At 47.8% G+C, this 24,591-nt stretch overlaps 1 protein-coding gene across 3 annotated transcripts in view; it reads right to left on the reverse strand.

The window, feature by feature from the left end:
• MYO5B (myosin VB) overlaps positions 1 to 24,591 on the reverse strand; it is a 337,450-nt gene that overhangs the window by 189,721 nt on the left and 123,138 nt on the right. For 2 of the 3 annotated variants that reach the window (XM_042239477.2, XM_042239478.2), the window contains exon 2: positions 5,459 to 5,569. In XM_042239477.2, the coding sequence (XP_042095411.1) occupies positions 5,459 to 5,569 (111 nt within the window). Of the gene's footprint in view, positions 1 to 5,458; positions 5,570 to 7,446; positions 7,888 to 24,591 lie in introns of those variants that run through there. The other variant, XM_042239479.2, reaches the window with a different exon arrangement.

Below are 24,591 nucleotides of genomic sequence, written 5' to 3' on the forward strand. Positions count from 1 at the left end.
TGCTATCTTTCAGCAATGACAAGTTCAGGGCCATTGCCTCTATGGGCTTAAACCGGAGTTCCTCAACTTTGGCACTGTTTTCATTTAGGACTGATAGCTGTCTGTTTGGGAGAGGGTCCTCTCAGCAACATTCCTGACCTCTACCTGTCACTAGATGCCAATAGCAAACCTCCCTCCTCAGTTACAACAATCAAAAATGTATTTAGACAGTGCCAAATGTCCCTTAGGGGCAAAAATCACTGCTTCACTGATCTCTAAGCAGAATCAGCTACGCAAAATATGCTAACACAAAAGATCATTAATTCAGCAGGGGAAGAGGCGGCTGATAAACAAGTAACAGATGTGAATGTACTTAACGCCACTGAGCTGTACTCTTAAAAATGGTGAAGACAGTAAAGTTTATGTTACATGTATTTTACAATAAAATACATTAATTAAAAACATAAAACCCACTGTAGACAAAATAATTATACTGGTAAAAAATATTACCAATAGATATTAACATGCAATGTATTGTTTTATCACTTAAAGGAACCTTTTCTTTTTTTTTGCATCTGCACAATATAACTATTCTTGCCACCTAACCAAAGTGTAATACTGTCTCAATCATGGATTATTGTGCAAAACAAAGATAAAGAGAAGAAGTATTAGAAGGCACATAAACCAATATGAAAGTAAGAAAGAATAGAAAAACCAGGAAAACAAAAAGAAAACAGAAATAAAGTCACTTGCACTAAGAGGCTTTACTGGTACCAGAGGAGTATTACCCGGTACTCTCAGCTCTGTGGCTTTGCCAGCTGCACTCACAGCTGACATTTAATCTGCATGGGGTTTACACAAGCTCTGAGCACTCTCAAGGTGTATGGTCTGAATGCACCGACATGTAAGGATGACAGTCCTTGCTCTTCTGTGAGGCTGTCACTTCTTGACTGCAAGAGCCATGTTTGCTACCTCCTCGAGATAATATCCTGATACATCCTGTACCATCCTCAGAGCTGAGCAAGAGAGGCCCTTCCCTGGACTCTGCATCTTAAAGGGCGCCAAAATGACGAATGCACACAGAAGCTTTTAATGAGCTTCTTTAAGTGTTCTTTAACAGAACACGTGGAGCCTCTGTCATTTGGGATCAGTGTTCAGGGCTCACACCGTGAGAGCTACAACCTTCAACACATACTCTGGTGACAAACAAGAGTATCAGACCCGGAGGCACCTCTTGCCTTGTGTCCTTGAAATAAGATAAAACGTGTTCAGGCACCTTGAAGGATCATGGGCTATAAGGTTGCGATGTCAGAGACAGACAATGCCTCGGGTGGGGAGAGGAACTGGGCAGCAAAGACATTTAAATACAAGGAAGACAAATTAGCTCGTTAATCCTACCTCCAGATAGCACAAACACAAAAAACCAATCAACCAAACAAAAAACCTCACATTATGAAACAGCGTTTCCCTGTTGGGCCAAATATCCAATTCCTAGCTTCTCTGTCTATTCCCATCATGGCTCCAGAGGTGCTCACAAATCAGCACGGTATGTGCAACCACTGTAACCTGACACATGAGGGACACTTTGCAATACTGAACAAGTCACATTCCTCCTAAACCTGCGCACGTGTGGGTATAGGCATAGCAAACCTAAGGGAAGACAGCGGTTCTTTCCACTGGCAACTAGACAGAGACGGAACAGTAGGCTTGCAAGTATCTTACCTGGAACATAGTAAACACTTTGTTTTTCAAGAGTCAGAAATGCCAGATTTACCTGAATAATTCTGATAAACCATGCTTCTGATATTTAAACAGATGTAGGCTACATCCCTACTCTTGTCCTGGCCTCACAAATATTAGCAGGCTTGGACATGCAGAGACGCAGGTAGAGAACGCTGGTCACCTCACCTTCCTCTCATTCACGAACACGCCGGGTCCTCGCACACTAGGAGTAAATAGCTCTGGACGCTGGATATAAACTTGGTGGAAAAACAGAATTTAAACACGAAACCATGGCAACAGGGGGAGAGTTTTCCCTGCCAGTAGAGGGCAGAGGCTGAGCAGTCTGTAGGGGAGGTGGGGGCAGGAGAGAGAAGGTCAGCTGGGCACAGGTGCACACCGCACCAAGAATGAGGAAGTTGTACATATCACCAAGATTTGCATACACTGAAGGGCTTTCCCCGGTCTCAACAGAGTACCACACCAAGGGTTGGCACACTTAGATACCTTGCATCCCTCACAGCTGTGCAGAGAAAAGATGGTCCTTCCCACTTAAGGGGCTTCCCTGGTGTCTCAGACAGCAAAGCATCTGCCTGCAATGCAGGAGACTCGGGTTTAGCCCCTGGGTTGGGAAGATCCCCTGGAGAAGGAAATGGCAACCCACTCCAGTATTCTTGCCTCGAAAATCCCATGGACAGGGAAGCCTGGTGGGCTATAGTCCATGGGGTCGCAGAGAGTCGGACACAACTGAGCGACTTCACTTTCTTTTTCCGCTTAAGAAGTTTCCCACCTTCACGCCGGCGTCAACAGAAAACATCTTACTTTGTGCGAAGTGAAACAAGCCAGACATAAAAGGACAAGTGTCCCATGACTCCACTCCTGTGGGGTACCTAGAAAAGTCCAAGTCGGAGACAGAAAGAGGAATAGGGATGGCCACGGACTGCAGCGAGAGGGGGCGGAGGGAGTCAGTGGTCAGTGGGCACAGTTTCAGTTTCACAAGATGAAGAGTTCTGACGGCAGCACCACAGTGGGTAAGTATTTCATGGCACTGAAAACAGGTGCCATGGTAAACTCTACGCTTTGTATATTTCACCCAAATAAATAAGCAGGCACGCAGAGGGAAAAAGAAAAATCTTAGAGGAACTGTGGGGTCGGGGGGCTGACTTCCTTGAGCAGGGCAGAGTGCATGGGTTGCTTCCTGCTAAGGTGGAAGCCCAGTGGTTATGAACATTAATGTTTTTGAAGAGAACTAGCTTATTTTCATCCTTTGCGCTGCAGTTAAACCCACACTACCGCACTTCAGATGGAGAAGCAGGGTGGGGAAATAGACTCCGGGGTGCAGTTTCTGGCCAGCTTGGTGTATCAAGGATGCTTTCAGCTACAGAGGAGATTCTTCAAACCTTCAGAGTCTAGCCGTCTAACTTCTGCGCTCCCGGCTCAGGTCCACAGCTCAGCTGAGTCGCTCCTGATGACAGCTCAGAGCCAGCAGTGGACAAACCACAGCCCGCAAGCCACTGGGACAGAATGCGACGTTCAGAGCCCATTATTCCTCCAGAGCTGCTCATCTCCAGCCCTAGGCATCTCTTCTGATTAGAGCTGATGGCCGTAATGGAGCAGTGAAGGGGGCAGGGGAGGGGTCCTGGGCAGCTGCCAGGATTAGTCACGCCAGGCAGAATTCACTCTCAGCTGAGGAAGCGGGCATCTGCTCTGTTTTAGCAACACGGCAGTTCGGCCCTCCCTCCCTCCGTAGGACTCTCAAAAAACACCCACCCACTTACAAGATCAACTGAAACGAAATCAGCTGGAATGGAAGATATGCCATTCACGTGGGTGAACTAATTTTATTTTGCTTGGGGCATGGGGTGGGAAGTTCTTCAACATGATAAACATGATTCCATCTGTCGGGAATTTTGCTTCTCACCTCAAAACCAAGAGGAGGCTGGCGAGGTCTGCCTACAAGGAAGGGGAAAGGGAGGCGGGCACGCTTTGGTGTAAACACTTTCTAACAAACCGACCAACTCGCTGTCCGGGTTTGACCCAGCGATGCGCTCAAAGTTGATAGGAAGAGAAGTTAGGAAGGGAAAGATATTCAACCTCCCTGCTAATCAGTGAGTTAATCACCAGCCACTGCAGGTACACGTGAGCCAGGGAAGACAAGGTCCTTTTCTCAAGCAGGTCATTACTACCTAGACAGACAAGAGCAAAGAGCTCGAAAGCAGGTAAAACAGGAACACGGTAAGTGATCAGAGGCTGAGTGACGGGAGACCAGCTTTCAGCGCTCCCACAGCTCAGAGGCAGGCAGGGACCACCTGAGCCCCAGCCTCCCCTCCAAGCGAGGCCTGCTCTGCAGCCCCTCAGATCTGACCCAGCCCAAGGCCAAAGCTTGAGTTCTTCTGGCTGCTTGATTCCCAGTCTGTCTCCCAGTCTCCCCCTTGTAAACGCTGCACCCCTGACCTGCCTCCTTAGCCTCGGGCCCTGTCTGTCCCCTTCTCTGGCGGCTTCCAGGCGCACTGGCCTCCCTCCCTTCCACACACCCAAAGGGGACACACTGGGCCTCGGGGCTGTGGCAACAACTCCTGCCTGGGCCATTCCCCTTGGCCCCCTACAGCCTGAGTCTTCAGTGCCAGCTCCCTTCCACGCCCCCCCACCCCACCGCCGGCCCCCCCCACCTTTCCTCCCTGGCCTCGTCCACTGCCTCCATGCCTACTGCCCCTGCCAGGGCTCTTTCCCATATTTCTGTGTTCACGTCCTCTGCACCCTCCAGCACTGAGCTCCCCTCCATGGCAGGGTCACAACTGGTCACCCATACACCCCCCATGACCAGCACCGGCAAGTCTTCAAATAACTGTGACAGGCACAAACCACAGGAGGGGTAATGACATGAAGCTCAAGAAACGGTAAGTGGAATCAGACCTTCTAGAAGAAATGGGATTTCCTGGTGATTGCCTTGTCTTCCTTTTGAGCAAAACAATCTGAAAAATCAACTAATTAAAAGACTCTCACTGGAGCTACTAACAGTGCTTGCATGCCAGGCTTGACTCCTATGCATTGCCACATAGTAACGCATTTTATTCTCCTGTGCACCCTAGGCAACCCCATGTCACAGATAAAGTAACAGGCATATAAAAATTGCTAACTTGCACAAGAGCACAAAGCTAGTAAGGGCCGAGCCAGGATCCTGGCCCTGGCAGGCTGGATCCAACCAGTGGTCCAACCACCGGCCCAGGCACTGGCTCTCAGGCTAAGTGGCTCCCCCCTCACCTCCCACCAGTGCCTCATCCCCACGGAGGGAAGCCCCCACGGAGGGAATCTACCCCACTGGGAAGATTCTCCTCTCAGCCACCCAAGATCTCTCAGCTGGGCACACGTGTGTACTGCGCCATCCATCAGAAGCTGCATGGTTTAGACCTTCACGTACGTCACCATCTCTAGTCAGTTCATGAAACTCTTTGCAACACTATGGACCGTAGCCTGGCAGTCTTCTCTGTCCATGCGATTCTCCCGGCAAGAACACTGGAGTGGGTAGTACTCTTGCTTGGAGAATTCCATGGACACAAGAGCCTGGCAGCTACAGTCCATAGAGTCACAAAGAGTTGGACATGACTGAAGCAACTTGGCACACACATACGGCACCATCTACAGCAACAAAAAGGACCCCGGGAGCTCAGACACGCCACCGTGCAGGACACACTCGAGCTACAGTTAGCATCCAACCCTGTCCAGCGGAACCCGGCGTGCCCACCCTCTGGGCTATACTCACGGTTTCATCTTCCAGTCGGAGCTGGAGGCTCTTGTCCCCCTCCTTGTAGTCCTTGGTTAATTCAGCGGAGCGCCACACTTCATCGGGGTCAGGGATCCAGACCCTTGTGTACTGAAAGAGTAAAACAAAAGAAGCTTAGATGACGAGACAAGCTTTCAGGCGTGCCCTCTACCAGGGACCCTTAGGAGAACGTTTAAAGCCATCTCCACACATTTTCCTCCCTTCTCATTTCAAGATACAAGGTGATCCAGTACCAGGACGACAGACAAATGATAACTCACTGGATTGGTAACAGAAAACACCTTCAAGATCCTATGAGAATATTACAGATCAATGAAATTCTAATTCTACCAGGGAACGCCAAGCCTACGGTTCATTCTATCCAGAGTTTAGTTTGTTCTACCCAGAATTTTACACCATCTCAAAAGGTGCTACAAAATATCTATGTCAGAGGGAGCACCTAGTGAGCTGCAAACAAAAGCATAAAATGACACGTGCAAAACCCAACAATATAGTGCAGCAAGTCCTCAAAGCCTGGGCATCTCTGCTTTGGTGTTTTGCATTCAGGGTCACAGCTATTTTCCTACAGAAGTGAAAGAAAGTGGTCAGCAAATTGAAACTGTGTTAATATATTCCTGAGTTGTCAGCAACCTCATTTTAGCTGTGCATTCTTTTAAACCACACACATATCCCCAAATCTCACCCATCCTCCCCCAGCCACCATCCGCACTGGGGATCCGCAAGGTCGTTAAGATGCCCAGATTCGGGCGGGGAAGAATGCAGCCAGTCTCCGCTGAGTGGGAGGCACTGTCAATGTCACTCGGGGGCTCTGGCCCCTGACAGCACATTAGAATTGCCTGGGAGCCTTGGAAAGACCAGGTCTGGGCCCACCTCGGACCCTACAGTCCAAGTCTGAGGGGACCTGAAATCTCCAAGGTGAGCTTTCAGGTCCAAAGTCCAGAGTGCAGCCGGGAGAAGTAGGGTCTGCTGCACCGGACGGCAGCATTTGGATCTGCCAGTGATGTCACCTTCGGCAACACACGCCTGCCATCTGTCAGACACATCTCTCAGTATTTGCCTCACAGGCATGCGATTTCCACGGGGCCTGTTTGGTTGAGAAGCTGTGCGCATGAGCACACACCCTCCCTCCTGTATATATATAGGAGATGCAAGAAATATAGCTTCAGTCCCTGGGTCAGGAAGATCCCCTGGAGGAGGAAATGGCAACCCACTCCAGTATTCTTGCCTGGAGAATCCTATGGACAGAGGAGCCTAGCAGGCTACAGTGCATGGGGTCACAAAGAGTCGGACATGACTGAGCGTGCACACACACACACACACACACACACACACACAAGTGTGTGTGTATATACATATGTATATATATGTCTGACATACATATATATATGTATGTCACAGGATATTTTTAGCAAACCTGAAATTAACAGCTCTTAAGACCAAGGACCAGCCAGAATGTGTGCCTGGGTCAGCATCACCCACCTCCCTCACGGACAGACAGCAAATCTCCCTGTGGCCACTCAGGTGCTGGCTTGATTTGGGTCCTACTTTTTTTTTTTTTTTTAATACAGCATTCTCCTCCAGGTGATCACTGACCTTTTGAAAAAGCAAGCCCCAGCCCCTGCTACACTTGTCTATAATTCGCTATCAAGGAGTGAAAGTCTTGAGGCAAGAAACTCAGAACACACAGTTAATAGGAAAGCAAACCACCAATTTGTATCGCTGATACCCCAGCTCTGGGTACAAAGCCAAAGCTGTCCTTTGGCTTTACAATGAATCAAGTTTACAGAATCTTCTCTCCACCTCTGAACCTGGCCTAGAGCGAGATATTACTGTATCTTTAGAGGAAGATACTATAGAGCTTTATAGCGTCTGAGTGCTATGGAATAAGACGCGAAGAAAACTCAGAGGCATCTCCAGTGAAAACTGAGTGTTTCAGCGTTTCTCTTCCCTCGGGTGTTCTAACTTACCTCCTCCTCTGCCATTTAAGCCTGCCATCCATCCAGCTGGGGGGACTTGCAAGTTCCTGTCCCCCAGCTTCAGGACTTCCCAGAGCCCCACTACAGCCCCTGTCCCTGAGTGAGGCTGCTAGGATGTCCCCTCCAGTCAAAGGCGGGGCAGCACACCCAAAAGGCTCTAACTCACAGCCTAGTCTTCACTCAGTGTAACAGCCCTAGGAGAGGCTGAAGATAAAGTGACATGTGACAGGAGGGGGCAAATGCTGACAGAGAGCGAGTGGCGGTGATGAGCTGTGGACATGGTCGAGCTGGGTGATATACTGCAAGCCACAGCCCGCACGGGGCTCCTCTACCTTAACCCTGCTGTCCACGTGCCTCACACAGGACAGTTCACTGTGCACAGCAGTGGGGAATCTCACCGCCTGGCTCTTCTGCTGTTTCTTACTCTGGGAGGGTCTGTTTACCTTTCCACTTACATAAATCTTCTCTAAGTAGAATGAAAACACCTGGTAGGTGGAAAATTGTCATTTATATTTTCCAATACCGACAGAATGCTGAAGAATTGACGCTTTATTGTGTGCTGGAGAAGACTCTTGAGAGTCCTTTGGACTGCACGGAGATCAAACCAGTTCATCCTAAAGGAAATCAATCCTGAATATTCACTGGAAGGACTGATGCTGAAGTTCCAATACTTTGGCCACGTGATGTAAAGAGCTGACTCACTGGAAAAGACCCTGATGCGGGAATGATTGAAGGCAAAAGGAGAAGGCGGCAACAGAGGATAAGATGGTTAGAGAGCATCACCGACCCCATGGACATGAATGTGAGCAAACTCCAGGAAACAGTGGAGGACAGAGAAGCCTGGTGTCCATGGGGTCACAGAGTTGGATACAACCTAGTGGCTGAGGAACAACAGCAACAGAAGCTAACACAGCATCAGGGGCATGAGGGGACCCTAACCATACTTCAGCTCCTTGCTGCTCCGAGAGAGGACCTCAGCCGCACCACTGCCCGGCAGTTTGTCAGAGATGCATAACCTCACACCCAGGGCTAAGAACAGGCTCATCCAGCACCTGCTGTTCTGCCCCTGCCTATGACCTCAGTCTTCCCTGCCTTGGTACACAAGCCAATGGTCTTTAAGTGGTTAAATGGCTGAGGGGAGAAAAAAAAAAATCAAAAGAATGATAATCACATGCTAACGTGTGAAAACTGTGTGTCAGATTCTGGTGTCCATAAAGTTTTATTGGAACACGTCACAGTCTAATCAATGCTGCCTGTGGCTGCTTCCACGTATCAGTGACAGCTGCGACACAGGCCCTACAGCCCCCCAAACCTAACTTATTTGCTCTCTGGCCCTTTGCAGAAAAGGTTTGCTGCCCCCTCACCCCGACCTTTGAACACACCGTTTGCTCAGCCTAGAATGTCCCTTCCCCCCCGTCCACGTGGGCAGAGTCCAAGCTCCAGCGCCGTCTCCCCACTGAATCCTTCCTTCCCTGTGCTGCAGAGGCAGCCCTTCCCAAAGCTGGGCTGCGGCAACCAGAGCTTCTTGCATCAACCTTTTCTAGGGTTTTGCAATTGTTTTCTTTCACGTCAGTTTCCTCTTACTACTTCAAGGTCCCTCAGATACACCATCAGGCATCTTTGTATCCCCAGCAAGTAGGAGATGCTCCGGAAATGTTTACTGAGACGGGAATCGGTGGAGAGACGTGAGTGGACATAGATGTGGAATCTAAAAACAGTACAAATGAGTTTCTTTGCAAAACAGAGATAGACTCACAAACACAGAAAACAAACTTACAGTTCCCAAAGGGGAATGAGGGGAGGGATAAACTGGGAGGCTGGGATTTACAGATGTACACTGCCATATATAAAATAAACAAGGATTTACTGTGTAGCACAGAGAGCAAGACTCAATATCTTGTGATAAACCATAACGGAAAAGTTGAAAAACAACATACATATAGACACATATAAATAATCAAATCACTTTGTTGTACACCTGAAACTAAGACGTTACTGTAAATTAACTATACTTCAATTTAAAATAAAAGGCCTTGAGGGAGGAAGACAGATATGATCTGAGCTATGGAGATGGAAAGAATTTGTCAGGGAAGGGTTTCCTTTGCAGTAGTGGAAAGGTTTGGTAACTGGATAGACAAGCTGGTTGCGTAATGTCGTGAATGCACCAAATGCTACTGGACTGTTCACTTAACAGTTAATCTTGTGTGACACGAACGTCACTCTAACTTAAACAACAAAAGCAGTGCTGGTCACACATGGTGCAGACAGCATCCTGTACGCCTCTCTCCTGACAGGGGTTCTCGCTTCTCACCTCTGGGAAAGCAGTAAGATCAAGTATCTTCTCTTAACAGAAAGCCATCATTTCTATGAGCCAGATAGAGACTTCCTAGAGCCAAGCTTCTGCACTGCCTTTTCATTTTCTTCTCACCTTCAAGGAATTCATTCCAACAAACCGGACCTCTACAGCTTTCCTGGAGGCAGCAGACTACAGGGAAGACAAGCACCCTCACCTAGCCCAATTACAGGACCACTCCACTTGTCGCTATGCGGTTTGAACAATGCTTAATTCCATCATATCAAAGTAAACAAAATAACGTCTGACCTAGTTGTTAAAGAAAAGCTGCTTTTTCTTTTGGAAAGAGCCCTGTGTATGACTCAGAGAAGGCAGATGCTCTGTGAAATGAAATGCATTAGTACCTAGAACACGTGCTCCAAGCCCAAGTTCATTCCCCCATCTCTGCAGGCCGCACAGAGGCAGCTCCCTCACACTGGAGGGACTGGGTTGCCTCTGAAAACTGTGTTCAACCCTGGTCGCACAGGAGAATCACCTGGGGAGCTTTTACAGCATCTCCAGCTAGGCAGCCCCTCAGGCTAATTACATCACACTCCGGAGCGGGGGTGGGGGGGGGAACCAGGCAGTGATTTTTAAAGCTCCCCAGATGTGCCCCGGGTGTAGGCAGGTCTGAAAAGCCAGTGGTCCTTGGAGTTTGCTTTGGTAACTGATACGCAGGGCCGTACAGACCCTCATGTGCCCAGCGGCCTCTCCCCACTGGCCTGTGGTTGAACGTGAAATTTCAGCCTGAGGATTTTTCACCCTGAGCGAAAGCACCATCTGCAGAAAGCCCCAGCAAAAATATGAATACAGTACTGAGAGGAGTATGGTATTTACCCATAAATACCAATTATCACGCGGTGCAGTTCTGAAACAGTTTGGTGTCGTTTAGGGGCTTTCTGAAGAGCTCCAGTACCACAGTCCTTTGTGTCTCAGCGCAGAAAAGAATTCAGTGCGAGACAAAATGATACAAAAGTGATTTGTCAGAAGAGGACACTTGTGAGGCTTACAAGCAGGGTTGTGGGGTGGCTGGGCAGCGAAGGGGTGCCGTGCCCTGAGAATGCAGTGGGCTACAGTTTTATAATCAAAGGAAAAGTGGGGAGGGGGAGAACTTCTCTGTCTCTCTTGAGCAAAATCATGCTTCCATCATCAGCTCCTCCTCCAGGTTGAGCAGGGGAGTTTTCTTGTCCAAGCTCAGAGGCAAAGAATCCGCCTGCCAGTACAGGTGATGCAAGGTTGAACCCTGGGCCAAGAAGATCCCCTGGAGGAAGAAATGGCAACCCACTCCAGTACGCTTGTCTGGAAAATTCCATGGATAGAGGAGCCTGCTGGGCTATAGTCCATGGAGTCACAAAGAGTCAGAAATGACTTAGTGACTAAACAACAACAGCAACATGGCCAAGCTGGTACCACGATTTTTCTCCAATGTGTGCAAAGAGCGTGTCCCAGGGATGCTTACTTCCTGGGCTCGGCGGGCACGCTGCAGGTCTCACGCCGCCACTGTGTCATTGTTTGGGGGCGTGTCCCGCGCTTCTGCTGCACGGTTGTGCTGCTAAGCGAGCCTGCTTGGTGTCGTGGTTAAGCAGACCTGCTTCCTTGAAGTGATCATTAACTTACAGGGTCTCTCGTATTTTTTCTACTTACAGTCTAACTATTGAATCACCTGCTTTATCCCTTGACTCTGTCCCTATCAGTATTGCGCTTAAGCAGGCTCCAGAGCTAGACAGCCTGGCTAAGAACTCCAGCCAGCACTCATTAGCATGGGTAAGGTGATGAATGGGCCCGAGGCTTGGCTTTCTCAGCTGTACAATGTGGGTAAACATTGGCCCTACCTCATGAAGCATCCTAAAAATTAGAGGAGACCCCACAGTATGGATATTGTAAGCATTAAGCAGTACTGATGATGGGGAGGCACTGAGCCATCTGGCAGGCAGGATCCTCACGGGATTCCATAGGCGATTAGGGGAAGGAAACCAACCCAAGGTGTTCCATGCTACTAGGAACCTATCAGTTCAGTTCAGTTCAGTTCAGTTCAGTTGCTCACTCGTGTCCAACTCTTTGCGACCCCATGAGTCGCAGCACGCCAGGCCTCCCTGTCCATCACCAACTCCTGGAGTTCACTCAGACTCACATCCATCGAGTCAGTGATGCCATCCAGCCATCTCATCCTCTGTCGTCCCCTTCTCCTCCTGCCCCCAATCCCTCCCAGCATCAAAGTCCTTTCCAATGAGTCAGCTCTTCACATGAGGTGGCCAAAGTACTGGAGTTTCAGCTTTAACATCATTCCTTCCAAAGAAATCCCAGGGCTGATCTCCTTCAGAATGGACTGGTTGGGTCTCCTTGCAGTCCAGGGGACTCTCAAGAGTCTTCTCCAACACCACAGTTCAAAAGCATCAATTCTTCGGCGCTCAGCCTTCTTCACAGTCCAACTCTCACATCCATACATGACTACTGGAAAAACCATAGCCTTGACTAGGTGGACCTTAGTCGGCAAAGTAATGTCTCTGCTTTTGAATATGCTATCTAGGTTGGTCATAACTTTTCTTCCAAGGAGTAAGCGTCTCTTAATTTCATGGCTGCAGTCACCATCTGCAGTGATTCTTTACCAGCTGAGCTACAAGGGAAGCCCACTAGGAACCTATAGGTGCGCCACAAATCATCACACATAGGTGACCTTCAAATCAGTAACTGGCTCTAGACTGCTTCATCCTCAAAACATGAGAGGAGTGATTCTCAGTGCTGGCTGACATTAAAGAATTACCTGCAGATCTTAGGAAAAAAAAAAAATGCCCACACCCTACGCTTGAATAATTAAGATTAAGTCTGAGAGTAGGGCCCAAGCACTCTTTTTATTTTTTAAAAAAGCTTCCTAAGGGATGAACATGCCGTCAGAGTTAAACTCACTGTTTCAGAGTGAGCCTCAGAGCCAAAGTGGACTTGAGGGAAAAGAGAATAGGAACACTGGAAACACTCACCCCATAGAATTATTAATAATGCCACCTCCATAATCTTACACTAATATAAGTCCTTTAATCATTTCATCCTTGTTTAAAAAAAAAAAAAGATGAGTAGGGCTGCTGCTGCTGCTAAGTCATTTCAGTCGTGTTCGACTATGTGTGAACCCATAGACGGCAGCCCACCAGGCTCCCCCGTCCCTGGGATTCTCCAGGCAAGAACACTGGAGTTGGTTGCCATCTCCCTTTCCAATGCATGAAAGTGAAAAGTGAAAGTGAAGTCACTCAGTCATGTCTGACTCTTAACGACCCCATGGACTGCAGCCAGGCTCCTCCATCCATGGGATTTTCCAGGCAGGAGTACTGGAGTGGGGAGTAGGGCTAGCCCTAATATTTCATTCGAAGAAACTTGAGGGTGAAATATACTGGACAATTTGTCAAAGTTCACAGTGAAAGAGCTGCGTTCAGGGCAGAACCAGAGAGAAGGTCTCAGACTCTAAGCCCTCCTCTGTCTCCACTCCCCAGCCCCCTGACCCCCTCGCCCCCCCCATTCCTCCCACCATGGAGGAGTACTGACTTTTTTACAGCAGCCCAGGTCCGGCTGAGTATATATTTTGTACAAAGTGTCTTATAATTACACATGAAGAAAGGGTAAATACCCATCCATAATGACATGCCAAGTGAAGCCACTAGGCAGTCTTAGAGTTAAGAATCAGACCAAAGAGTTGGCCACAATGTGGTCTTGACTCAAAGCAAAGCAGTCTGGGCACAGACTCCTGGGGATGGATGAGAGGGGACCCCAAGCCTAACCTGGGGATTGATCAGATAAACTTGTGTTCATTTCTATCGTGTTTAGGGGACAAAGAGTGGGCACACTGCTGGCTTCATTCACGACTGTACCCCAGCACTGACATGATGTCACAGTTAGTAGGCACCCAAACCTCTGCTCTGTGATTGGAAGAGGGGCTCTGGCTGTGGGTGGGAAGGGGAGTCTTTTTGAAAAAACAGAGAAACTAGGCAACAGATTGACTCAGGGCGTGAATTTTGTTCTAGAACTCATTAGATAAGATGCAAGATCAAGTTGGTCAACTTCCATTCCTCAAGGAGCACAGAAACCTCCCTATTTCTCCATTCAGGACCAGTCGGAGACCCAGCCCAGAGAGGAGTGCCAGCTCCTCACTTCAGGAGTGAAAACACAGAAGTGAAAGGCAAGGAGGCAAGACCTGGGACTCAGATGTCGCCCAAGGCAGGAAGGATCACATGCAGCAAAGGGGCAGCAGGCTGCTCCCCCAAGCTCGCCTGGAGCCCACATCCAGCTACAAGGTGCAGGAGGGCAGGCTGAGAACCACGGTGCCAAGAGACTACAAAACCCTCTGGGCCACAAACACGTGTCTCTTGTTTAAAAATGGGGCTATTCACAGCTCAGTTCTTCAGTGAGGTCAGGAAGACACCTAAATACTCCTCCAAAATGTCACAAGTGATGTCCTCTGTGGGTGTAGGTGTCCATTTTGAAACTTCTCTTGCTAAAGCAACAGTTCTCGGAGGGGGAGGAGAGACCACACGCTTCCCCGAGCCAATGTCTCCATTTCAGCACCATCGCAAGAGCAGTTTCCCCAGCGGTGTGGAACTTGGCAGAGGACTGCCACGTTGTAGCAACTATGACGATATCTTACCCAAGTGCCCTTGTAGCAGGAAGTGGGTCACATTTCACTCTTTTGCATCTGACGAGTCCGGAGGACAAAGACTGGGCCTTTTGCCCCATCTGAGCAGAACCTCCCACAATCCTCTGTACATCTATTGAAGTCTAAAGATCATGTTCATGTACCCAGACAAGAACTGCACCCTGAACCCAGTGGTGACGATTAGTCCCCCAAATCTGGGGTCTGAACTCAGAGCATCCCCATCAGTATGTTGCTGGGCATCTTCCCTTCGCATTGGCTGGGCTCCCCCGATGGGAGACAGGTGAGCAGGAGGAGAAGCTGCAGGTACCAGGTATTATGATTGGCCTCAACCCCCATCACAGGCCCAGTTTCTTCATCTGTAAAGTGGAGAAATATCTTCTGTATTACAGTTGCTGTTGAGATTAAATGAAATCATGTACATGGACCATTTAGCACAGCATGGTAGATATTGTCACTGTGGCAGGAATTTGGGCCCTGGGATGGAGACGCAGAGAGCTCCTTGGGGAGAGCACAGACACGGCCAAGTAATCAATCCCAGCAGGGCACGTGCACAGGCTTCTCACTGCGGTGGCCCCTCCTGATGCCAAGCACGCGCTCTGGGGCACGCGGGCTTCAGCAGTTGCGGTGCAGGCGCGTAGCTGTTGCACTTCCCGGGCTCCAGAGCACAGGCTCAACAGTTGCGGCGCCAGGGCCTGGCCACTCTGAGGCTTGGGATCCCCCCAGGCCAGGGATCGAACCTGTATCTCCTGCACTGGCGGGTGGACTCTCGACCGCTCAGCCACCAGGGAGCCCAGCAAGTTGCTTTAGTAAGCCGGTAATGTTAAACCCATTTAACCTGCTACTAAAGGAATCAGGAAAGATGTACTCAAAGCTCATACATTTCACGCAGCTAAATATATGTCTGAATCCTATCAAGAAGCTAAAACTTTTTTTGGAATTTCACTTCCGGTAATATGACTACAGCTCCTAGACTGTGGACTCCCTGTACAGAGCAATTTAGTATGTGATTAAACAGTCCATCATCATATTACAAATCTTTAAGTCATTTAAGACAGTTTTCCGGAGCACACTATCTTCATTTCCACCTAAGCTCTTTGAAACACCAACGTTTAAAATCTGCATATGAAGCCATCATTGGGCAGTTGTTTTCCTCTTTGTAACAGGTACCTACTCCTGACCTCCACAATCAAAGACTACTATATTGTTTTCCCCAAAGAAAACAGTCTATAAATAGTTTGCATTCACCACAATGCTTATTAGCAAGTCACAGTCCTAGAAATACTCACCAAGGCAAAGTTAAGTATGTTTGCTTCCATTTTATAAAAAATTTAAAGTGTGTTCCATTAGTAGACTTCTCCAAGCAGCCAAAACCAGCACTGACTAAACGCATTACAGCTAAGGTGGCTTCTGCAAACAGAGCTTCACTGATCAAAAGGAAGTAACTGAGATTGCATCAGGAAACCACTCTTTTCTGAAGAAGACTTCTGCTCTTGGTTTGTCTTTCGGAGATCATGTATCTTAGAATTTAAATACCTCATATACTCACATTCAGGACTCCAGCCGGCTCCCAATCTTCCTTCCCCAGGATAAAGCATGCTGCTCTTCCCATCACCTGTATTTAAACACTTCATCTTTGAGGCTAATTCAGTAAATATTCTTCAGCTGGGACATGTCCCCCATAAGCTACAAGGCCCCCTGACCAGAACACAGACTCTATTCATTCATCCACCAGTATTTACTGAACACCTGCCACATAACAGGCACTGTGTGAGGTGCTGGGACAAAGAAACAGGCATGTCCCTATCTTCAAGGACATTAGACCGTATTATGCAATTAGTCCATTGCAATGGTCCTAAGTGCTTGGACAGCACAGACATTCACAGCATGTGGCTGTGTGACCTCACTTAGTCTGGGTCACTGGGAAAGGCTTTGTTGAAAGAGCAAGATTCAAACTGAATCCTAGATGGACAAGGAGTTGGCTAGGCATACTGAGGATGGAGGGGTGTTCCAGAATGAGAGTTTATCTGTGTGACAAGCCTGGAACAGGAAGGAATAGTGCTCGCTGGAGGGCAAAAGATGGCCAGTCTGGGTGGGACACAGGACAGGAGGAAAGAACTCAAAATGATGCTGGGGAGAGATGCAGGAGGGGCTGGGGAGCATCACTCTGCTTTTGTATATTATCCTGGGCGGCCAGGGATGTCTCTCTCTCTCTCTCTCTTTTAAATATTAAAGAAGATCTAGGCCTTCCCCTATGGCTCAGCGGTAAAGAACCTGCCCGCAAGGCAGGAGCCACAGGAGATATGGGTTCAATCCCTGGGCCAGGACAATCCCCTGGAGGAGAGCATGGCAACCCACTCCAGTATTCCTGCCTAGAGAATCCTATGGACAGAGGAGTCTGGTGTGTCCTTGGGGTCACAAAGAGCTGGACACGACTGAAGCAACTCAGCATACACACACTCACACTCGAAGAAGATCTAGGTGTCACACGTAAGAGGAAAGAAGAAACAGGAGGAGGACTAGGCGCATGGACTAGATCAGGTCAGTATGAGCAGGAAGTCTCTCACTTGCTTATTTTTGTTTGTTTCCCTCACCTAAAGAGACATATCCAAACATATATATATATATATATATATATATATATATATATATATATATATATATATATATATATATATATATATATTGCTAAGACTAACCTCCAGGAATATACTATGTTTTCTTCTAAAAGTTTTATGGTTTCAGGTCTTTGGTTTATGTCTTCAACCCATTTGGAATTTATTTTTGTGCACGGTATGACATCAAAATAAAAAGCTTTTGCACAGAGAAGAAAACTGTCAACAAAGTGAAAAAGCCACCTACTGAACAGGAGAAAACATCTGCACACAATATATCCAATAGGGCAGAGGTCTCAACCTCCAGGATCTAGTATCTGATGATCTGAGGTGAAGCTGCTGTAATAATAGACATAAAGGGCACAATAAATGCACCTGAATCATCCTAAGACCACCCCACCCCGTAGTCCATGGGAAAACTGTCTTCCACAAAGCCAGTCCCTGGTGCCAAAAAGGTTGGGGATCACTGCAATAAAGTATTAACATCCAAAATATACAAAGAACGCAAACAACTCAACATCAGAAAAGCAACAGAGTTAAAACATGGCAGAGGGGCTGAAGTCATTTTCCCAAGGAGGACATACAGATGAACAGTGGGCACATGAAAAGATGCTCAGCATCACTGACCTTTGAGGAAACGTGAACCAAAGCCACAATGAGGTATCACCTCACATCCGTCAAAACGGCTATCATCAAAAGAGACAACAAATAGCAAATGCTGTCAACAACTTACTCCATGTGTGCTACAGTGGGAATGTAAACTGGGGTAGCCACTGTGGAAAACAGTGGACATGCCTCAAAAACTTAAATAAGATTACCATATGATCCGGCAGTTCTACTCCTGGGTATCTATCCAAAGAAAATGAACACACCAAACCAACACAGTATTGCAAAGTAAAAAATAAAATTACAAAAAAAAAAAAAGATAAGTGAGCCCCTCTGTTCGCTGCAGCAGTACTGACAGTAGCCAAGACACAGAAGCGTCCTAAGTGCCTGTCAACAGATGAATAGATAAAGAAAGTATGGTGTATATATAAATACACACACACATACACACAACGAAAGCTCACTCAGCCACAAAAAGAATGAAATCTTGCCATCTGCAACAAGATGGGTGGACCTAAAGAACATTATGCTAAGTAAAATAAGACACAGAAAGACCAACACTACATGATTTCACTTATATGTGGAATCTAAAAAGCAAAGCATATGAACAAACAGAACAAAAATAGCATTATAGACACAAAGAACAAACAGGCGGTTATCAGAGAGGAAGCGATGGGGGCAGGGGAGGAAAGAAACGAGTGAGGGAGATTAAGAGACATAAACTTCCAGGTGCAAAATAAATGAGTCACAGGAATGAAATGTACAATGTGGAGACTAGTCAATAACTATGTAATATCTTTGTACAGTGACAGACTGTATCTACACTTACTGCTGATCATTTTGAAATGTATAGAAACGTGGAATTGCTACATTATGTAACAGGAACTAACAGTGTTGCAGGTCAATCACACTTCAGAAACAAATTCACAGAAAATTTAGAGATTAGATTTGTGGTTACTGGAGCAGGGGGCGTTGAGAGGAGGGGGAGTTGGATGAAGGCAGTCACCCAGCAGGAACCTTCAATTAGAAGTACTAGAGACATAATGTACAACATAGCACTGCTGTATGTTACATATGAAAGCTGTTAACACAGTAAAACCTAGGAGTTCTGAGCACAAGAAAAAAATTAAATTTTTCTACATCTTTGATTTTGTGTCTATGAGATGATGGATGTTCAAACTTATTGTGATAATCACTTCATGATGTATGTAAATCAAAGGATTATGCTGTATACCTTAAACTCATACACTGCTGTATGGCAACTATATCTCAATAATAACTGGAAGAAAAAGGTCAGTACTTAGAGGGAGATATACAAGGAAAAAGAATCCTCCACATGAGAGTGTAGTTAAATTTGCCAATGTGCACGCTCCCAGGCCTTTCTCTCGGTTCTCAGGTGAGCACACGACGCACACAGAATCCACATCCTGTGTGGATGAACTCCAGAACTCCACGAACATCCGATGAACTCCAGATAAGCTGTCCTTGAAATTCTACCCCTGGGTGTTCCTATTACTTCACTCACCCGGTACTTCCTCACTCCATCCTGCTAAACCGCCGTGTCCACCATACTCTTTTTTTAGGGATACACTTATTCAGCTTTTGAATCTTCTTTCTTCATGTTTCATTTTATTCCATTCTCAACCACATTTCCCAGCCTATTCACTGTATTTTGCCACGCGGAATTTATTTGGAGTTTCAGAGAGCTGAGTGGAAAAGCCTGACACTAAGGATGAAGAGAGGCTGTTCAATCTGGTATATTAGCAAATAGGTGCAGTGATAGCACCTGAAGTTCTTAGGCCTCAGAAATTGAGGCAAGAGGGAAAAACTGTTCCAGAACCAACCCGTGCACACTGAGGAGCAGCCTTGAACCAACTGATTTTAGAGCCAGGAAACTGTCGCTTTCTGCTGCTTAAGTCCCCATTAACCAAAGCCCGGAAGATGGTGCCTTTGCTTTCCACCCTTTGCTCTCCTCTTGGTGCTGAGAGGAATCACTGGGCAGCCACCATCAATAACGCAGCCTGCCTATCTAGAACTGAATCACTCTTCGGGGGGTTCTATCCGCTGTTAACATCGAACAAATCTGCTGTCGGAGAGCCAGCGAGTCTCACGCATGATCCAACTCATCTCCTCTAGGTCGAAGGATTGCATTTTAGGGGCCAATTTGAATGTAGTGTATTTTATACTAAAAAATGTCACTTCTGGTCCAGTCAAAAAGTGAGTGTAGCTTGAAAGAATTGCTGACCTGACCCTTTGTGTTAGTAATCAGAGAAGACATAGGAGACTTTTAAAAAAGGAGCCAAGGACAGATGCGCTGTGAAATACCCCCCTTTATATGCTCTATTCTTAGTGGTGTGAGTGGAAATGGTTCAAGTTTAAAATGAGAGAATATGGGTCATCTTCTCAATCCAAAACTCCTCCCTGCCCCAAATAGGTCTCGTCACAAAAAACAATTTGAGGAGCAGGTATGAGATGACCAAGGGGATCAGTGGTCCTTCTTGCTCAAGCTGCACATAGGCGCTCTATTGCTGGAGCTAATTTTGGATGTGCAAGCGGAAGCCTTTGCCTGCTGCCATTTCAACTCACCTGAGCGGCCTTAATACACCGTCAGGTGAGTGGTACTGCTTCAAAAGGCTGTTGTTGAGAGCCTGCTACTATTAATAGCCCACAGGGGAGGGTGGCAAAGAAGTGCTCCAATCCTGCCAGAGCTCTGCTCCTTACCAAGCAAACCGCAAGCATGTTCTAGAAAAGTTATATACACAACATTTTGAACTGGAAACATTTTCATTCTAGAGTTACTTAGAAACTCTGAGGCAACATTAGTGCGTCTTACCTTTCAGCAAAATTCTCACTTGCATACAAATGTCTTACATACTAGAAAACCAGTAAGCGTTTGGGAAAAGCTTTAGAGGATGAATAGTTGGTGCTGAAATAGGTGTGCACCCCTACTGTAACAGGTACACATCCCAGGTCTTAAAGTAGGTACATACGCAAGGTGCTCAATCATCCAGGCTCCGGACAAAGCCTGAGTCACACTGTATTCTTTCCAGTATCACTTAGGGATTAAAATAGGGATGTAACCAGGTCTAAACCTCTAGTCCCTCCCAGTGGCTCCAATCACGTCCCTGGTTCCAGGCCTTCCTGGAGACCCAGCCCAGCATGGAGGGGGGCCTGGGGAAATGTCACAACTGAAACTACCAAACCTCAAGGTAAGTGGTGCAAGCAGCCCTCACCTTAAATGAAGTGAAGATGTACAAAGGAGAGAAAAGCCATCTCCCTGGTTCTGGACGCAGGCGGAGTCATGCTCGTTCTTCCCAAGACAACCCAGAGCACAGAGCTGGGAGCGTCCAGCAAAAGGCACTTGCATCTGACAGGGACAATATGTTGGTCTAAGAAGCAGGGTACCAGGGGCACGGGCCTCCCTCAGCAACCGAACAGCAAAACCTTCTTGGACAAGTTATTCAAATTCTCCGGGCCTTGTTTTTTTCAATAAGTAGGTTGAACTTAAGAAGTACCAAACGTTATGCCTGCATTTATCATTCCATCACCTTCCTGCTTCCCAGTAGAGGGCTGCTTTTGGTAAAAATCATTTCATAGCAACCTCCAATGCAGGAGATACGTTCAATCCCCGGGTTGGAATTATACCCTGGAGGAGAAAATGGCAACCCACTCCAGTATTCTTGCCTGGAATATCCCACAGACAGAGGAGCCTGGTGGGCTACAGTCCATGGGGCCGCAGAGCCGGACACTGCTTAGTGATTAAACAACCACCACCACCAATACATCCAGGGAAACATCATGGTTTGCGGTTCAACAGAAAGGCCTTCCTCTGATCACAGAGACTACAGGAGCCCATCAGTTCAAAGCTTTGTCTCTGTTTTTAGATAACTAAAGCTCTCTCCTTATTTAGCGAAGAAGGAAAACAAGGCCCCCAGAAAAGTCAGTGCCTAGCCCTAGAGCACACTGCTCTCCAGGGTTGTGTCCTAAGAACCAAAAGGCAACAGGTGGAACATGAAAAGTTTCCTGGTAAAGGATAATCACGAGATTTTTAAAATAGACCACTTACTTACTAGCCCTTCCCTCCCCTGCTGTAGCCACCAGCAGCCTGTGTTTAACACAGAACCTTCAGCTTTTGGTTGACGCTTAGCTCGAGAGTTTGTTTTACTGCTGATATAGAAGGATGAACAGCATCATGTTATAACAGAGTTCCACCGCGGATAGCTGAGATGTTAATCACCAAAACGCCAGCAACCATCTCCCTGCCAAACGCCAACATCCCGTCTCCCATTCAAGGGCTTCATGCGTTTCATGGAGGCCGGCCTCAGCCTCCATGAGTCCACAGCTGGATGAGGCACCCGCGATCTCCTCCCTCTCCTTCGTGTTCTGTGTGAGCTCCAGCCCACTGCCCTCGCTCCTGAGCATGTGCATGGAGAAACGACTGTGTGTTTGGACAGTGTACTACTGTTCTCAAAGGGCTTCCACAAATGTGAAGTCTTAGAATTCCATGAGAGAGGCACACAGGTGGCCTTAGACACGTTCTACAGCTGAAGCATGCTGAGATCCAGAGATGTTGAGGGACTTGGCCAACTCAGGCCCCTGAACAAGAACTGACCCATCAACAGGGCTGACTCCCAGCCAGGGCTCCTTCCACCCTCCAAGCCGTTCCCAACGTTCGAAGCTTAAGTAAGGAATCCCAATTCAGGCTCAACCGCGTTTGTTCAGGCGCCTAGCACAGGCCAGGCACGACTGACAGCTCCCTTGATTCAGCTCATCCTCTCAATTCCGGCTCTGCTGCCTTAGTTCAGGACCTCCAACTTTCATGCGAAATATTACAATCTATTGTTAATTCGTCTGCGTGACTCCAATCTCCCAACTCCAGCTGATTTTCTAGACTGCTCGATTCTGAAACAGTAGTTCTCAAGTGGAGTTGGCGGGAGGGGGGTGGATGTGGTAAACCTGTCCTCAGCGGACACTGGGCAATGTCGAGACAGTTTGGTGGTCCCTCTGGGGTGTGAGGGGAGAGGGTGCTGTTAGCTTCCAGCAGGCAGAGGCCAGGGATGTTACTACAGTGCACAGGACAGCTGGATCAAAATGATCTAGCCTGAAATTGCAACCGTGCCAAAGCTGAGAACGTTGTTCTAGAGTTATCATCCGTTTTGTAAATAACCATCTATTTTATGTGGCTGTGTCAGATCTTCGTTGCAACTTGCGGGCTCTTAAGCTCATGGGCTCAGAAGCTGCCACGCACACAGGCTTAGTTGCCCTGTGGCATATGGGAGCTTAGTTCCCTGACCCAGGACTGAACCTGTGTCTCCTGCATTGCAAGGCAGATTCTTAACCACTGGACCAGCAGGGAAGTCCCTAGAGTTATCATCCTTAAAAAATACACCCTTCACCCCTCATGAAACCCCTGCTTGAAAATGTTCATGCTGTTTACAGGATAAAGTTCATATTCAGATGGTTCACGATCTGGGCCCACACCCCTGACCCTCCCCCACACCATTCCTGCACTTCAGCCTCACTAACCTTGAGTTTCCAAATAGTTCCAGAGCTTTAATGTCTGTGTGCCTTGGCTCTGCTTTTTCCTCTGCCTCAAATGTCTTCCTCCTTTCCCCCATCCTCCCCACTGCTGTTTGCCTTTAAGGTCCGGCTTAAATTTTTCTTCTGGTTGAGTCTTTTTTGCTCCTTTGACCGAAGTGTGGTCTCCTCTTTCCCTTTAATGGTACTATATTCACCTGCATAGATGTTTCCTTTCCCTCCAGAGTAGGAATAAAATGTCATTTATCTTCTTTGCTAGCCACATAGGATACAGGGCCTGGAAACTATTTCAGTGCATTCTGGATGAATGGACGAACCCGAGCACTGTAGCTCCTGCTTCTCACAGCAAGAAACTAGAGCCTCTCTCCCACCAGAAACGCTAAATACAGTCCTATCTCAAAGACTCTTCAGCTCAGGGCCGTGGCCAGCCTGAGCACATCTGGGCAGGAACAACTCTGTCTCGAATCCCAGCACGGAGGTCTAATGATGCTGCACGTCTCTCGGCAGCGTTAGCACAGCCGGAGCTCCTGGAATTTCTTAGGTCTTATCTGCCAGAACTCCTGCTTCTGTGGTAATTTCTGAGCCCTGCAGGTTCGAAAGCTCTGATGCAATGTGTGTGTCAAAGAAACGTACCCCTCTGTGTTTCTCTAAAGCCAAAGGGAAGAACGCCAGCAGCAGGATCCTTAGCACAGGTCTCCCTGCTGCAGGGGAGCGTCCAAGGGACATTCCATGAAGTCCCAGACTCCCGCCCTGTCTGTTAACAAATGACAGATCAACAGCTGATGTCTGGAACACACTGCATCCTCCACCAGGAGCAAGCAGCAATCCCCACCAGGCTGGGACTAAAGGGAAAGAGAGGTAACTAGAAGTCATCTAGGTCCCCGTGGAACTACCCTCCCCTGTTAATTCTATGGGGACTCCCTTCAAAACCTCTCTGTAGGCTCCGGAAAACACATGCTCAGCTCTGCAGGAGCAGATGCAATGAAGAAAGGGTGAGCTGCAGCCGCCCCAGGCAAAATACGGTGCCCACACGCGCTGTGGCTCTATAACCCAAAACCACTAATCAAGGAAAAAAGGGCAGCTGGGGCCTGGCATTTGCCCGTGACCTGGGAGGAAAGGAAAGCAGCCACAGTCCAGCAAGGCTCTTCCAAGCTTCGGGGATTCAGTCCAAAGTCTGTGGAGCATCGTAAACAAGTGCGAGCGCTACACAGAGGACGTAGGCAACGACCGTGGACAGTGAACCACCTGCCGTTCAGGGACTGTGGACTGAGAGGAGGCTGGAAATGGGAACTGGTGGTTGGAAGACGGGTCCCAGTCCTGTCACTAACTGCTGCGTGACCCTGGACAAGCCGAGTGCCCCCCATCCCCAGGAAGGCCCACTTCTGCCTCAGTTTTCTCGTTTATAATGGTGA

The sequence above is a fragment of the Ovis aries genome, chromosome 23, assembly GCF_016772045.2.
Source record: "Ovis aries strain OAR_USU_Benz2616 breed Rambouillet chromosome 23, ARS-UI_Ramb_v3.0, whole genome shotgun sequence".
Taxonomy (NCBI): domain Eukaryota; kingdom Metazoa; phylum Chordata; class Mammalia; order Artiodactyla; family Bovidae; genus Ovis; species Ovis aries.